The sequence below is a fragment of the Rissa tridactyla genome, chromosome 1 (genome assembly GCF_028500815.1).
Source record: "Rissa tridactyla isolate bRisTri1 chromosome 1, bRisTri1.patW.cur.20221130, whole genome shotgun sequence".
Classification (NCBI taxonomy): domain Eukaryota; kingdom Metazoa; phylum Chordata; class Aves; order Charadriiformes; family Laridae; genus Rissa; species Rissa tridactyla.
The window spans coordinates 164,685,766-164,702,013 of NC_071466.1; the positions used below are offsets into that span (position 1 = coordinate 164,685,766).

Sequence of the window (16,248 nt, forward strand, 5' to 3'; positions counted from 1 at the left end):
CACTGTATTTTGGCAGTACACAGGAAGGAGTGTATTTGGAAAGCTTTTGCCACCACCACGTGGCTGAAACCGTGACTGCAACCCACCAACTAACTGGAAGTTCAAACTGCCGGCAAGGACCAGTCTCACCGCCAGGGCAAACTGGGACAAGTATCTGTAGGTTTTAGAGCCCAAGGCACATACCTAAACAAAGAGCATACAACTAATTATTAAATATTATACATTTTATTAACTTAGAACTCCAAAACACACAATTGAATTGCAGTAAGAATAAGGCATGAATTACTGCTGATAGAAACCTAACAGTTAAGGGATTATACACAGCATATGCCCACCTTGCAAGAGACAACACGTGTTTTCTGTATGCTGCTATAGTCCAGTCTGCTGTTTCATCTCTGATCAGCTCTGGAGTGCAGAGCCTCAGCCCTACGGATGCTGGAGGGATAAGTGCACTCCTGCAGCTCTGTGGAACTGAGCTGCACAATTTACAGAGGCTTACTGGAGGCCAGCAACGTCACTTAATCTTAGATTTGTCTCTTCGAGAGCATGAGAGAGAGAAAAGCTGTTCTGTGGCTCTTTACTTTGAGAACAAAGATTGATTTCCACTAGCAGCTGCATGTTTCTCCTCCTGTGGTCTGCCTGCCATGGCTGTAATGCACTAACTGCTGCTACACTGTCAGTTACAGCCCTTTCACCTCTTCATTTCCTGACTCAGAGAAGGTTTGACCTCTCTGGAGAATTATTTCTTGGTCTGCAGGGACTAACTTGCAGCAGAGCAGTCCACAGCTGCCAAATCACAAGCAAAGACTAGAGTTGCTCATTATCCTAGGCTTGAGAGATGGAGTCTTTTTGTTTAAAGGTCTAAGAGACAGCTAAAGTGATAGATTATCTTTTTTAGTCTCTTCCTCCCCAATTAGGTACTAGGCATGGAAATACTGAGCCCTTCACTGGGCAGATGCTCACACAGCTGGATCATTAACTGCCAATTGCAGCCTATCTAGAAGCTGCCGGACAGCCTTCCTTCCCCATTATTCTCTTGGTGGGGAGATAAAACCTGCCTGTGAGGTTTCACATTAGTCCAAGGTGCTACATTTCAATCGAAAGGAAGTAGGAACCTGATGCCTCTTCTCTAGTACTTCGGGGACATTGAAACTAAGAAACTCAACCATGACACGCAGCGTTTGTGATAGTGACCTGTTCTCCTGATATTTTCTCAGTAAAACACATGGCTCCTGGCCACTGGCAAAGCGGGTGAAACTCAAACTTGATCATGTAATGGGATTCAGACGTAATAATATATAGGAATCCCCAATTCAAACTGCCCTCCCCCCAGTACCTACACCTTATCAACTGAACAGGAATCAAACTTTTCTTGAGAGATTAGCAACTAGGAACAGCCCTGGATGAATGGTCATAATAAGTCAGGCAAAAAAGCTTCCCAATGTGATTCCAACCACAGCAGCTTGAATGCCTGAAGTGAAAAAAACCCAAAAAACCGATGAATCTGGCTGAATTCTCACAATGAGAAGCTAGTCATCAGCAGAGCTCCTCATCAGTGTGCCAAAGGACAAGGCAGAAACTCCTGGTATGTGACCAGCACAGATCTGTAACATCCGGAGAAGTCGCTGAGCGGTGGCAACTCGTACGCCTTCCAACTGGAAACAAAAATGGAAAAATTATTTAACCAATAGAAAAGAAGAAAAGCAGTGCTTAGCTGCAATAAAAGAAAGAACTGGAACCAGCATTAAGTATGGTTCAGATCTGCTAGCTACAGAAATTCCCAGAGAGGCCCGTTTATTCCCCTAATGTTAGGGAAGGTACAGTGCTGTCAGCTGAAAACCCTGAAGGGCTTGCCAAAGGCACAAATATTACCTGCTGGTAGGGAAGCAGTCTCTGAGGGTGGAATGATGAGTACACGGAAAAGTGAAGTGTGCTGCCACTGAATGCCAAACTCTCCCTCCAGCTTTTCAGACCAAGCAGGTAATTGGAAAGAGTGGTATATCAGATGGCAAAACAGCCTGCGAAGCAACAAAGCCTGGCTAAGAGGAAGCATAACGTGGGCAAGAGAGTCACGTGACAAATAACAGCTCAGGGGTTCCCGGGAAGAGAAAACGCCTGAAGGAACAAGTGTATCAAGACTTTGCATATCAGAGAAGCCTTTGTTAATTTAGACTTGGGTTCCTGAGGCTTTGAAGTAGCACAGGAAGGAGCAAGTAATTGAGAAGACTCTTTTCAAGGACAGTCCGACTCCTGTACCTCTGCTGTTCTTGTAGAAAGAGTCTGGTCCCCCACACTTATGCAAGACAGTAGCGCATGTACATATATTTGTTGCTAAACGTAACAATGTTCCCAAGGATCAGGGCGCAATGGAATTCACAAATTCCTTCAGACACCAAACAAGCTCCTTACCTCCAGCTCACAGAATAGCACAGGACTGCAGTAGGCTTCTCCCAGTTTCCAGATGGCATTCATGTCTACACTGCAGTAATTCACCCTGCCAACTACAGAAAAAGTTTTCCTACATTACAAGCCCTATAATCAACATTCAGTGAAGAAAAGAACCAGGAAATTCCACATCCACTAAACGATCCAGAGCTAATTTTGAGAGCACCATAGAAGGTAAGGCAACAGCAAGCAGTACAAACAGAATGGTACAAGATTCGCAACAGAATTAGCACAGAAGTCATTCATAATACTGACAGCAGGAAAAATATCGCCACATTACTGAATACTGTAACATTAACATTTTGGATAAGGGATCAGTACACTATCATCAGGGGCAGAATCTTCTACTCATTAATAAGAAACCCTTCTGGCTCATGTGGTATCACAGGGTAATATCTCCAAGGACTTCACTCCTATCAGGAGAGCCATAGCACAAGACAACGCAGAGACCCTTTTTCACCCCAGAATTAGGCTACCTGACCCTCAAATTCCAGGCACGCAGCACCTGTGTTCCAACACTGAGCAGTATAGGCTGGCCCCTCCAGTCCCTCAGAGCTAAACTAGGGAGGGTATGCAGGAAAGCACCCTGTCTGCTTTTGGAGAGGTGGTGGAGGGGGAGGAAGAGAGATTAAAGGCACAACTGAGCCAGACAGCACGCAGCAGGGATACCAGTCTTGTATTAAAACTATACTTAATAGTTTAGTAGCTCATCCATTTAGATTCACTTTATTACCAGAATATCATATGCTCCTCACTGCTCATTATCATTAAGACAGATCTGCAAGAGCAGATATAACAGACTTCTGCAGTGCCACAAGAAAATAAAAATATTAAAAAAAAAAATCAGTGACACAAATCATATCGAGGGATTAGGGACAGAGGAGAGAGGTCTGACTGGCAAAAACAGAAAGAAGAGAGCAAGTGAGCATGAGAGAAGAGAACCATGTTTTATCTATGAAAACCATTAAAAAAGGGAGATGAGTTCAGATATAATTTAAACAAAGCTTTTGACAAAGCCGCTGGTTTCCTTTGTTTCATTTCAGGTTAAGTCACTGCCCTGTTTTAAGGAACATAACAGTGAGTTGTGCTGCTCAGAGAGGAGGAAGAGCGCAGATGCCATACGTACCCCCAGTGACAAGAAAGCACACTTTCCCCAGGAAGAAGCTGGCATCCACATGAGCTAGGGAAGCTTCGACATTCTTCAAGCTGTCAGAAAAGCACAGACAATCCAGTTGGACAGGGAGGTAAAGGCAGTACAGCATAAGAACAAAGGGAATAACTTTCAGAAGCACAATTAGAAAACCAATGATGTTAACATCTGCTGATCTGTGAGCCAGTGGAGTTATGCTCTATGCTAAAAGCATGGCAGCAGAGACCTCTGCAATACCCACAGCTGTTTAATAATCCATAACATATCCTTTCTACCCAAGACTCAACAGTTAGACTTAGTTTGAACGGTGTCCTCCATGATTTGTGGACACTAAGCATCCGAATTCATTAACATCCAACGAGACTTCAGCACTACTTTGGCTCTTTCAGAAGAACTAGCCCACGCATTTCTGCGGCACCATCTGTCCTGTAAGTATGCAGCTGGCCCTGTCATTTTTGGTAAATGAGAGCCCAGGATCATCAGTCACAAGTTAAGTAAAGTAATAAAATGATGACTTTTGTGCCTTAGCAAGTCTTTACTTATGGCCTGGGGACACAAATATCATTTCTACAAAGATGAGCACAAGATGAGAGAAAAGGGATCAGTCCCTGTAGACCTTTCTCTTTTGCCTAGAGACATCCATAGTGCTGATCCCACTTGACCAGCAGTATCAGTGAACTGGGGACACAGATGCAGCGACTGGCTGGTTATTAGGTAGCGCTACCCAACACGCATCAGCCAACTGCATATTACAGAACTTAACAGCACCACCATCGTTTCCATCTAATTTTACAGACAGCGTCTTTCCAAAGCTCAGTTCAAATCATCCCATGTCTGGATTCAAGAATAAATTCTGCCTTTTCTGCTATGGCAACTTAGTGCGCAACAAGCATGTTATTGGACACAGCGGTTCAGTCCTAATCCATCGCTGGAGGCCAGAAAACCACTGTATATATTACTGAGCTGTGCCACCACAGCAAGCCTTGGGTTTGAAGTCTACTATTCAGCAATTCTGACACAGTAAAAATGTAGATTTAGCCATCAATCCAAGAAAAAAATATCAGTTTCCCCTCTCATATTTTTACCCTTCTTTTACCTGCATTTGCTCTTGATGTCAATCATGAACACAATCATATCTATCCTGGGCCGAAGGTGATCCCTCTCTGAAGGTAAGGGGAGGGATGTAGTAAGGTGACTGAAAGATAATAAATTTGCCAGTTTAACGAAATAGCTTGGCAAGGCAGTATCCGCCTAACCATAACCACATAACCATTGCAGTTCATCACGTAGCAAGTTACCAGGAAGCTGGCTAAATACTAAACATGTAGGCACTGAAGAGACTGTTATTCTTTAAGTGGTATTCTCCTATCTTAAGCCTACTCATAGCTGACGACAGCCACAATGATACTTGCTAGAAAATATCGTTTATAATGGGAAGCTTCTTAGAGCACAACAGGACTCGCAGAAACAGATCCTGCACAGATCTGTATGACAGTCATTTTATTCAATTGTTAAGAAGAGTCCTTTCTAACAAACTGAACCCCAGTGCTTTACTGGTATATTTTCCTGCCAAGCTTCAGCTAAAATGCATCAATGCTTTCCTGTCACGTTCCAGAGATAACGTTCATCTGCTCACGCAGGAATGGCTACCTTTCTCAGGTGTCCATGTTACAGAAAATTGTGTTGTATTCACGAAACCTTAAACCAGAAGTTTATCACTAGTATAACTTTATAGATGAAGTTATAGCTCAGAAAGAGCTTCTATTATACCATTACCTCCCTTTTTATCCCTTTCACTGTGTCAGGAGTTACTAGATTAGTTCAGGTGTCCTCCTCCTACACAATACCACCACTGCTGATACAGCTGTTGGAAGAATTACAGGGTAGGGATTTTTGTGACTCTTCCCAGTACCAAAAAAAAAAAAAAAAAAAAAAAGGGGTGGGGGGGCGCTTCAGTAGTGCGTATCTGGGCCTTCCACAGGGAAGAATACTATTAGCACTGTATTTTTGGAAGATGACTTGACAGATAGATTGGACAAATAGAAGTCCCAGAATTTCAGTCTCTCTCACAATACACTTCCTCTCTGGAAGCCAAGGGAGAAACACTGATTTTGCTAGAAGGAATATTCCCCAAGGAGACCAATTAAATCTTAAGGACTTAAGTTTTCCCCAAGCCACAGATCACGGTACGCATTCCCTTCTATTAGTCATATGCAGTTTGCAGTTTTGTCTGCCAGTTTCCAAATAAAGGTGTTTTGTTTCCTATAAATAAGGAAGGTATGTTTTAACAAAAACATTCAGAAACTAACAGAAGATATGAGTAAAGTGTCTTGAAAGACACATTGCAATACAAACAAGCTTATAAATTTAAAGTGAAAGCTGTGGTAAAAGGAAGGTATCAGATCTCATGGCGGGGGGGTGGGGGGTGAGGGAGAACAGAACAACCAACAAAACCAAACCAAAACCTCCATGATTTGGAATTCAAGTGTATTTAAACCAACATTGCTAGATGATGTCAGTGGCCTCCGCCTCCAGATATGCGCTTCAGAAGCCTTTTCTTCCTAGTAGTAAGAGACATAAAAAGCCCCAGCCCTGCAATTCTTCTCCCAACAGCTGTATCTGGCAGGTAGACTTTCCAGATAAGATGCCATATTTCTTTGTAACGCGTATAATCCCAAAGCAACACAGTGGAAGAAAACTGTCATGGACTTCTGCTTCCCCAGTGATACTTGCGAAGGGACTTATCTTGCTCTGTAATATGAGCATAAGTTTCAACGCCTTTGTGTAGTTACCCAGCTGTAGTATCAGTAGCCATCTAGTTATGGCACTCCAAAGCTCAGCAAAGGCTGCAGGATTTGTGTAGAAAATTAGGTAATTAATTTAGTATTAGTTAGCACACACATCCAAGATGCCATGATCAGAGCAGTACAGTTGCTCTAACTGGCTAGCAGAACATTAGCTCGGGTTTGCCTTTACTGCATAGCCTTGAATTACAGCAGTGAAATAACACAAACACCTTCTGAAGAGCTGACTAAACTTATTTGGTCTTGGCAAGAGAGCTGTCAAGGACATTATATCATAACAAATTAGTTAATCAAGCTTTTAAAACAGGACTCGTCAGGCAGCTATGGTTAAAATCCCAAATGCATCTTAATATCTTGAGGAGGAAAAGCACGTGCACGCATACAAACCAGGGCACCAAAAGTAATGGACATCTTTCAGGAAAACTTGTTTGCTTTCAAGTAGTTGCCAGCATTGTACTTGTCCCAATTTGTCCTAAGATGTTTAATTCCTGTATATGTCTGTCTCCCAGGAGAAAAAAAAATAATAAATCTGTGTTCCTCTCATACCCTTACAATTTATTAATCAAACACCTGTGCGACATGCGAAGGGCAATGGTATGTGCAACGAACACGATGGAGGTGAGAATTATTTCCACCCCCGTTTCTAATCACGCCCAAACCGCTTGCCCTGAAGACAGCGTTTTGCCTTCTGCAGCTGCCGGTCACGTCTGTGCAGGGGTGCCCTCTAGCGCTCACAGGAGCAAGTTCTTCCTCGGAAGGGAATACCCTGCCCTTCCACCCACCGCCGCTTGGGCAGAGCCCCTGTACGACCCCGCCACGGGCCTGCGGCCGGGGGCGGCGCGTCCCCCTCCCCGCCACTCACATACTGATCGTGAAGCTCTTCTTCTCTCGGAGCATCGCCTCCGCCAGCTGCCGCTGGAGGCCTTCGTCCGAACACACCAGCTGCGCGGACAGGAGAGAGAAAAGCACGGTCAGAGGCCGCCCGGGAGGCGGGGCCCAGCCGGGGGCAGCTCCGGACCCCGCTGCCCGCCGCCGCGACGGGGACCCGGGAACCGCCGCCGAGGTGGGGGGAAGGGAGGAGGGTGGCCAGACCCAGGGGCTACATGTGAATATCGCAGCCAGGCGGCCTATCCCCGCGGCGCGGCCGTTGCCGCTGAGGCACGGCCGTTGCCGCTGAGGCACGGCCGTTGCCGCTGAGGCACGGCCGTTGCCGCTGAGGCACGGCCGTTGCCGCTGAGGCACGGCCGTTGCCGCTGAGGCACGGCCGTTGCCGCGGTGGCGGAGGGCGCGGGCCAGGCGACCACCGACCGCACGGCCGGGACCCGGGATGGCGGGGGCGAGGGGCGGCGGGGTGCCGCCGCCGGACCTACCAGGAGGGCGACGGAGTTGAGCGCCGGGAGCTTGTCAAAGGGCCGCACCACCGCCATGTCCGCAGAAGACAGCGCCGCCTGCCCGCCCGCCGGGATTCAAACCGTCGCCTCGCCCCGCGTCGCGCCGGCGCAGCGCGTTCGGGGGGGCGAGGCCTGAGGAGAGGGGCGGGCCCGGGGCGGGCGCGGAGCGGGCGGGCGGGCGGGGGCGCTCCAGGGCCTGGCACGGCGCTCGGGGAGGAGCACGGCTTGGACTCTGCACTGGCCAAACCGCGGTACCGGCGGCTATTCACAGCAAAGCTCTGCGCAGCAGCCGGGCTCCTGCGACACCCCCGCGTCCCGGGGGTCAGTCGGGCCGGAGGCACTTAACGGCAGCGCCGGACGATGCCTGAGGGTTTCACAGGCTTGTGCGAGGGGCAGGACGGTGGCCGCATCTCGGCCTCCCAGGGGTATGATGGACAGCCCTAAGCTGCCGAGAAGCAAAGTCCTGGTGTCCAGGGATGGGCAGTCCCCCTGGTGCTTGCGATGAGCTGGGGTCTGTTGGTTTGCTCAAGCCTGAACAATAACAAAGTCCCTGGTAAAATTCCACTATTCCTTGCATCGCGGTGTATAATGTGAACGAATATATGTTAACAAACTTAATACATTTTCATGCTATAAAGACTGCTTGATGTAATAGGGAAGGGACAGCAGCAGCGCCTGGCTTTGCACGCCGAATTGTGCTGCGCGAGGTTTTGTGGCAGCTCCAGCAGCCCTGACCTCCAGCTGGTACCTTCCCCCTGCTCCCCTGCCCGGGATACAGGCAGGAAGGAGCCCCTGCAGGAACACGGCAGTTATGGAGATAGGCTGAGCTTTCCTCACCCCAAGGTCAGAGCCAGATGATGATGTGCAGTGATGTAAAGCCCTCAGAGGCCCAATGTCCCTTGGTGGCCTGTGGTCCAACTTGCTGCATCTCTTGCTCTTTGCATCATCCCTGGCTTTGGTTCCAGTTTCGTGGCGGGGGAGGGGGGGGGTGTCCAGGACCCCTTCAGCTGCTGTCTGGGGCTGGCTCTCCCTGCCCCTTCAACCAGGGCACCTCCAAATGGCAGGAGATGTGCCAGGGGGAGGAAGAAGGCCGCAGGAGGACGAAGATGCCTCTTCCACTCTGCGGCAAGCCGGCAAGCCGGAGAGGGGAGGCGGAGGGAAGAGAGGGGGGCTTTAATGTAAGCTGACATCACATGGCTGCCGTGGCTTTTTTGATCTTGACAAAGGCAGACGGTTCTGCTCGTTGCCAGCATGAGACAAATTACAGGTGAAGCAGAAGAGATTACAGGATATTTCTGGTTGTTGTTGAGTTCGGCCGGGGGAAGGGAGGACAAATCCAGGGCAGATGTGTCCTAAAGATGGGAGGCAGGCAGATGCAATAAATAACGAGAGCCAGCTCCCAGGTTGGGTGGGGAGAGGGGGGGCATAGAGAGCAATTTGAACAACATTGCTTTTGGGCTGCTGAGGGTGTAGAAATACGCTAAAAGCTGCAGCAACCACCTAAAAGACGTTTCTCCTCGTTCATCTCCCTGCTACTCCCCATTGCCTGCTCTCTGCCCCTGCAGAAGGACATGGGTGGCTTCAGTGTCTGGTCAGGGACATATTCACTGTCACTGCAGGCTTCTGGTGACATTGGTGCCTGTTGAGGTTCAGTGTGTCCAGATGAGCTATCACCAATACCACAGTTATTTTTCCTTGTCCCCAGCAGGTTTCTTAGCCGTCCCTTGACAGACTTCCCTATGCAGAGCTGACCCCCTCCTTCCCATGGGGACACAGAGATTCACCCTGCTCCCTTCTCCATGTGCCCCACCTTCACTGCGCTGGGGGGGGACACCTCCCCCTCACCCCCTTATTAACAAAGGACCCTTGGGTACACACACAGCCCACCTGAGGATGACTTGGAGGGGAGCAGTGGTAGTGCTGATGGTCCCTGCCTGAAAATCCAGGCTTTGGCACAGCAAATTTCCTCCTGGGATGCAAAACCATTGCCTGACAGCTGGCACAGCAAGCTGCACCAGGCAGATTCACTTTGGTTTCCTCCTTCTTTGAAATGCCTGCAGGGATGCTCCACAGGGGGATGCAAAGCCTGCAGAGCAAGCTCAGCTCTGTGGGGAGCCAGGAGGAGAACAGGAATCATTGTCCTGCACCCTTGTTGCCTATTTACTCATGGGCCAAGGGGTGTAAAATAGATCTAATGTCAAAGGATAGCATTTAATAACTGTTTTTCATGGCAGAGGATGGCACAAGGAGGTGGAGACTCAGGCTGGCAATGTGCCTGCAGCTCTTGTCTAGATCTGTAGCTCGGCAAGGAGAGGAAGGGAGAAGGATGAGACACGGTTGGTGTTGGAGGCTGGGGTGTATTTTACATATCACTGCGTGACTGTGTCAGGCTGTTTCAGCTCTCTCCGCCCCATTTCCAGTTTGCAAAGCGGGAATAGTCGATCTCTGCTTCCAAGTGGTGCAGGAGAGCTGAAGGAAGGGTATCAGTGCACTGGCTGCCTGCGCAGACAGAAGCGGTGAGAGCAGGGTATGATACGGAAGGGGAGAGGTATTGATTTTACTCTGGGCCATTTTATATTGTTCTGGTAGCACAAACCATTCCAAAAATGAGTAGAAGTATAATGTAGCCCATGTGAAGATGCTCAAGTGCTGCCAATGAAGGCAATTAGCGTCAGTGAGACTTGGCTTCAGCAGTGCTCCCTGGGAATGGTGCAGTCACTCCTGCAGCAGGACAGCACCAGCCACTACAAAAAAAATTGTAGAACACACCTTTTCCTCATGTAGCCTTGACCAATTTGCTGTCTGCTTCATCCAGTGGGTTGGCGACTGAATCTTGGGATGTTTTCTCTCTCGGTTCCTCTCAAGCAGCCATAGGCCTGACAGAGACAGGCTTTGGAGATGGTCTCAGAAGGAACACTGACCCCAGCATGGTCCCAGTTGTTTCAGCACCTACTCCCAGACCTCCTGGCAGTGGTGGCTTCATCTCAGCCTTGTTCAGCCCAAGTTTTGTGAGATGTTTCCTGTCCCCACGTCCCTGGCTCCAGGCTGACCTCTTGCAGTGCTGCCCAGGAAGCACGCAGAATACAAACTCTTGTGTATTTGATTGCATTTGTTCTCTCACTAACAGACAAAAATTATATCATTTGCAGCAAGTGCAAATTATTAGGGAAGCTAATGACATTTCCACATATGTTGCTGGCAACTTCAGCTTCCTTTTGGCAAAGGCTCTCCCCAGCTATTGTTAGACCCAAAGTAAGTCAGCTTTTTCCATTCTGCTCATTAATTTAACTCCCCATACACATTTCCTTAGCTTTTTGATCAACTCAGCAAAGCTTCTCAAATGAGTTTCCTTATTTGAAGCTGCAGTAGCACCCAGAAGGCAGGTTAGTCTGCTTTCGTGCCAGAGTATCTGACTGATGTCCTGCCATGTATCCAGGGTGCCTTCTGCATCTTGCAGCAGCTCCCTCACCTCCAGCAGCTGAGCAGGGAAATATTTCTGGGACTCTTGCTGGAGTTTTGTCCTCTACTGTGGACCATGGGGGAGGCTAGTTTGATAAAGTCCATCTTCTCCCATGCCTCTACCTAGCTTGGCAGAATAGTATTTAGGGGATTAGTATTGCCTTAAAGATGGGCAGACACTTGTGTCTGATCATCTCAGAAGATGCCATAAAAGCCTAAAGAACAGTTGAGGAAACTTGTTAGGAAAAACTGGAATAACACTTAATCAGGCTTGTGATTAAGCCGAGATCAGTATGTAGTTCTTGCTGTGATTTATGGGCATGTTAAAAATGGGAAGTGTGTGCCTGAGGTTGCCCAACCATCTCATCTTTTTCCAGCCAGGGCTTTTGTCTGAGAAGGGTTTCATGTTCTCTGCTGTGGCTGGTGACCCTCTCATGTCAAACCCAACCCCATGCTCGCCTTCATCATGCAGGTGAATTTGTGGCTGGCCAGAGATATGGAGGAAGACGGAGGCTTGGTGGTGGGCAGTAGCCTGGTGTGAATGGCTTCAGTGGGCTTGTGTGTGCACAGCTGCTCAGGGGCTTGCTCCATGCCAGGCGGAAGGGGCCGGAAGCCCCCCAGGCACCAGGCAGGGTGATATGCACGTGCTCATGCCTGGAAGGTGCTGTGGCACACGGCAGCCTTATTTGTAGTGAAAGCTGAACCGCAGCTGAAGCATTTCCATGTGGTTTGAGCTGTACACGGCATGTTGATGCCTGGAGCTGTCTCGACGCCACAGCTCTTATTGGAAACCAAAGGATGTGACAGCACCTGAGAGCTCTCTCACAGGCAGCAAGCAGCTGCTGCGGCATCAAAGGCCACCTTGGGGCAGGGGGCCTGTGAGTGTGTCCCAGCTCCATCAGCACAAAGCCCAGTCCTCATTTCCCGCTGCCTCCAAGGGTGCTTTCAACTCAGCTGAGGAGAGTTCTGCTTGAAGCAAGTGAGGCTGCCATGTCATGACTTCCACAAACCCACCAGTGCAGTGGTCACTGCGGGAAGAGGTGATCCCCACTCCTTGCCATGCCCTCCCGGTGTTTGCACGGCAGGGAAGTGAACCAGGGGGAAAAAAATGACCCCATGAGACAAAGATGCTGTTGTTCTGGGGTTTTGGCTGCATGAGCAGTGTTTTAACATTAAGCCTGAGGTTAAACCTGGGGAGAAGTTGCAGCCCAATGGATGCACACTGGCTCTGGTGTCCCCCTGGGGTGACCTATGACAGAGAGCTGGGATGGTCAGCTGGGGATAGGGGAGGATCTTACGCATTTCAGCATGATGTCCTTGAGGACACCTGGCCTGATAGGCCATACCAGGGTGGCCTGTGGCTCTGGCATTGACTGGTGTCCTGGCGAAATAGTCTCCTGCCTTGTGGTGGCCACCACTGATCTCCTCCTCATTTTCTTTCCGTACCTGGAAGTGGTTTCCCTTCTGCCCTCTCAAATGTACTGTGTCTTTGCCTGCCCTTAGGGTTTGCTCTGGGAACACAATAAAGAATATCCTTTCAACATAATTTTTTAAAAATCTTTTTGGCTTTTGGTTTGTCCAAATCACGTTTCTCTCCCAGTATGGTCAAAACCGTGAGGCTTGTGTCTTCCTCCCTCGTCAGTGGGATGAATGAAGCAATTACTGCGCTGATGGTCAAGGTGGGTGTCATGGCTGAACTTCAGTGAGGTTAAAATTAAGGCACGATTGCAGGCTCCTCTCTGGAGGCACATGGCAATCATCTGGAGGCAATCACCTTGCTGAAGCAAACCAAGAAGCAGCTAGATAGTCCTAATGGATCTGATCCTCCATGCAGACATCCTGCTAGGTACAGGGGGATCACAAGCCTGTGCTCAACACTTCTAAGCTATTACGAAGTTACATCAAACAGAAGTGGGGCTCGGGAGGACAAATGGAGGATGAGGAGGAAATTATGGAGCTTGACAGCCAGCTCCGATGGCTTGCAGTACAGCCCTGTCTCTGCACTGATGGATGAAACCCCAGCGCAGACCAGGCAACAGGCCCCTTGGGTGCATTACCTTTGGAGCCAGCAAGCGCACGTGAGCTCTGCCACCGCCCACAGGATGGCTTGGGGAGGGGACAAACCCATTTGTGCCTGAAACAATCTACTGGGAAGCCAAACCTCACACCTCTTGGTTCCCGGGGCACAGGCATGTAGCAGGCACAGATGTGGGGCTCAGATAATTTGGTGGATATTATTAGCCCTGCAAGCCTTTACAGTCACCCCCCGCGGTGGCACCTGCAGGGCTGTAGGTGTCAGAAGCTAAGCAGGCAGGGCTGGAGAGCACAGGCAGGAGAGCAGGCAGCTCTTGGGACTGCAGCCCGTTGTTTGGTTGATTTTGTTAAAACATTTTTGAGTTAAATGACTTCTAGGTCACAGTGAAAATTTCCCCGTGTGCAAAAAAACCCAACAAAAACCAACCACCAAACAACCAAATCCCAAGACAGTTTGGTTGTTCCTATTTCTGTGCTGCTGAAAAACTGAAAATGTTTCAACCAAACCACTTCCGTCAGCAGCAGCAATGACAGAGCCAGGTATGGATGCAGGAAATGAGGTATTCCACTGAAAGCAAAAATATTACTCCAGACAGCAATGTTTGTCCTGGTTTCTGCTGTGAGATACTTTCGGTCAAAGTGTTGATTCTTTTCTTTTTGTATAAAACCCCTAAAAGGAGTACTAACCACCCTCCCCTTCCACCCCTCTGCCTCTGTCCCGCTGCCGACAAGCCACCAGCCCACAGAGCCTGGGGTGGGCACACCGGCAAACCTGTGGAGCCTGAAAATCCCGTAAATCTCCTTCAGTCCGAGTTTACACACATCTCCCCCGGCATTTCTCCTCCTCCTCAGCCCGGCGGAGAGCCGGTCCCCGGGCGCTGCCGCCCGGGCTGCGGATGATGCGGGAGGAGGGAGAGCATCCCTCGCCCGCCTCTCCCGTGGCTCTCGCCCGGGTACCATGTGCGGGTGAGCTCGGGAGGCCCGTTGCCATAACGACAGCTGCTAAAATGCCCCCCCCACCTCTCCTGCGCGGGGATGCAATTGGTTGCAGACCGTCCCTCCTTCGGGGGGGAGGCAGGCGGTGAGGTGCCCTGGGGAGGCTGGAGGGGGGCTGACGCTGCCGGGGAGGCGGTGGGGGAAGCCCCCGGGAGCCCCGGTGGGAAATGAGGCCGCGCTGCCGGCTGAGTGTCATCCCTGCGCACTCCCGCCGGCCGCGGCTGCTCCCGCCATCCCTCCCTCCCTCCCTCCCGCCCCGCGCCTGTCGCCTCCCGCCGTCGCCCGGCTCTCCCGGAGCTGGGTCCCTTCTGCCTGGCACTGCCTGGCTAGGAAAAGGAGCCTGACTCATCCCGACCGGGCTCCGGCAGATGCCGGAGGGAGCAGCCTCATCCCGTCGCCCTGCGCCCCTGAAGGAGGTAGGTGGCATGTTGGCAGGTAGCGGGTGCTTGTCGGGGATGCAATATATGGGAGCGGGGTCGTGTCCAGGTCCCCAGCCATCAGCAGCTCCTTGCCCCTCGCTGTATGCTGCACCGGGGTGCCCTATCCGTGGGGGGATCTTCTGTGGTCGTGGCTGGTAGTGCTGCAACCTGGTTTGTGCTCCTGACCATGCACATGGGAAGGTTTGGTGCCCAAAGTCACCTGTGTCCAGGTACTCTGCACGGGCACCACTCCTGCCTTGCTCACCCCATGACCAGTCACCGCTGCATGTCCATGTCTCCTGCACACCCCCTTTCCCTGCTCCAGCTCCCCCCTCCCAAGCAGCTTCTGCTCTGTACCTTGCAGCATCCCCCCCCCCGGGGTGCCTGTCACAAGTGTACCCACTGCGCTTTGGGGGGCAGCTGGAGGCAGCACGCGGGATCCAGGGGTGACACTGAAGGAGAGCAGCTGGAGTGACACATGTAGCATGGGTTTAAAAAGGGTCAGTCAGATTACCCCTATGAGACGATATCTCAGCTAAAAGATGGGGGAGTCTTTTGTGTCTTTGGGAGGACACAGATGTCCCACTGCAAAACAGGGTTCTGAGATCGACCGGTCCAGCAAGGGTTAAGGCACGTTTAATATCTGCAGAGCTGCTCCAGAAAGCTGACATCTTCCCAAATGAAGCTCCCTCTTTCAGCATTTGCAGCCAAAATCTGCTCACCCACCTGACGACAGCAAGTGCTTTGCTGGGCCACCCCTGCAGAGGCTGGGGGCTGGGGGGGCGTGCTTTGACACCTTGCCCAGCACTTGGCTTGGCCACAATGAGGACCATTTGTTGGGGGATCGGTGGGGAGACGCAGCACGAGGTGAGGACTGCATAGCAAGTAGACTGAAGAATAGGTTGCTGGCGAGGAGCTGGGAAATGCTGGCTCTGCCAGTCACCGAGGAAGGATAAATGGGGGAGTCTGTAGGGCTGCTTTTTATTGCGTTGTTTTTGGATGGCAGCTTCACTCCCAGGTTTGCAAAGCAGATGATTAGGGAAGGAAATGAGGTTGCTGGCTTTCCTCCCATTGCCTCAGGGGGGTCCAAGCCAGAGTCACCTTCCCAGACTCCCTAACCCTGCCCAATACTGTTGCCAGCCGGGGACTGGTATCGGCTGCTGGGGCACCTCTGGAGAAGGGGTTTGCAGCAGCCTTGGCCCTCCCAGTCTGGCTGGGGGTGCAGGGGGTGCGCAGGGCTTCATGCAGCAGCAGCAGCAGCATCACAGGACACAGGAGATACTTTTGCAGAGCATGTACAGAAGCTGCGCTGAGGGGCCTCTGGCCAAACCCACACCTCAGACCTGACTCCTGTTGGGGAGCGGGGTTCGTGCCTAATTCCTTCCTGAGTTCCTCAGGATGAGTTATGTGACGGAAACCCCATGGTGGGATCCCCGCTCTGCACAACATGTCTGTGATGTTTTTGCAGGCTGGGGTAGGGGGGGTTCTTCCCGAGTTACTCGCCTGAGGAAGGCAGAGGCAGCCATGAAGAGGCAGGAGCAGCGCCCAGA

The 16,248-nt window shown here is 50.7% G+C and overlaps 1 protein-coding gene across 2 annotated transcripts; it reads right to left on the reverse strand.

Moving 5' to 3' along the window:
- Positions 1–238: 238 nt before the first annotated feature.
- CENPM (centromere protein M) lies at positions 239–7,891 on the reverse strand. Of its 2 annotated transcripts, XM_054188422.1 has the most exons (6): positions 7,770–7,891; positions 7,262–7,341; positions 4,692–4,790; positions 3,572–3,651; positions 2,410–2,501; positions 239–1,655 (listed from the first exon to the last, which is right to left on the reverse strand). In XM_054188422.1, exons 1-6 carry the CDS (start codon positions 7,824–7,826, stop codon positions 1,530–1,532), a joined length of 534 nt encoding a protein of 177 aa, XP_054044397.1. In that variant the 5' UTR covers positions 7,827–7,891; the 3' UTR covers positions 239–1,529. The 2 variants fall into 2 exon arrangements, with proteins under 2 accessions (XP_054044397.1, XP_054044398.1); XM_054188423.1 differs by lacking the exon at positions 4,692–4,790.
- Between the last annotated feature and the right edge of the window lie 8,357 nt (positions 7,892–16,248).

Coding starts and splice junctions, on each gene's coding strand:
- CENPM (XM_054188422.1), bottom strand. CDS start 7,826: ATGGCGGTGGTGCGGCCCTTTGACAAGCTCCCGGCGCTCAACTCCGTC. Junction 4,791..7,261: donor AAGAGCTTCACGATCAGTAT/GTGAGTGGCGGG, acceptor ATTATCTTTCAG/TCACCTTACTACATCCCTCC. Junction 2,502..3,571: donor GTGCTTTCTTGTCACTGGGG/GTACGTATGGCA, acceptor CTTTTTCTGTAG/TTGGCAGGGTGAATTACTGC.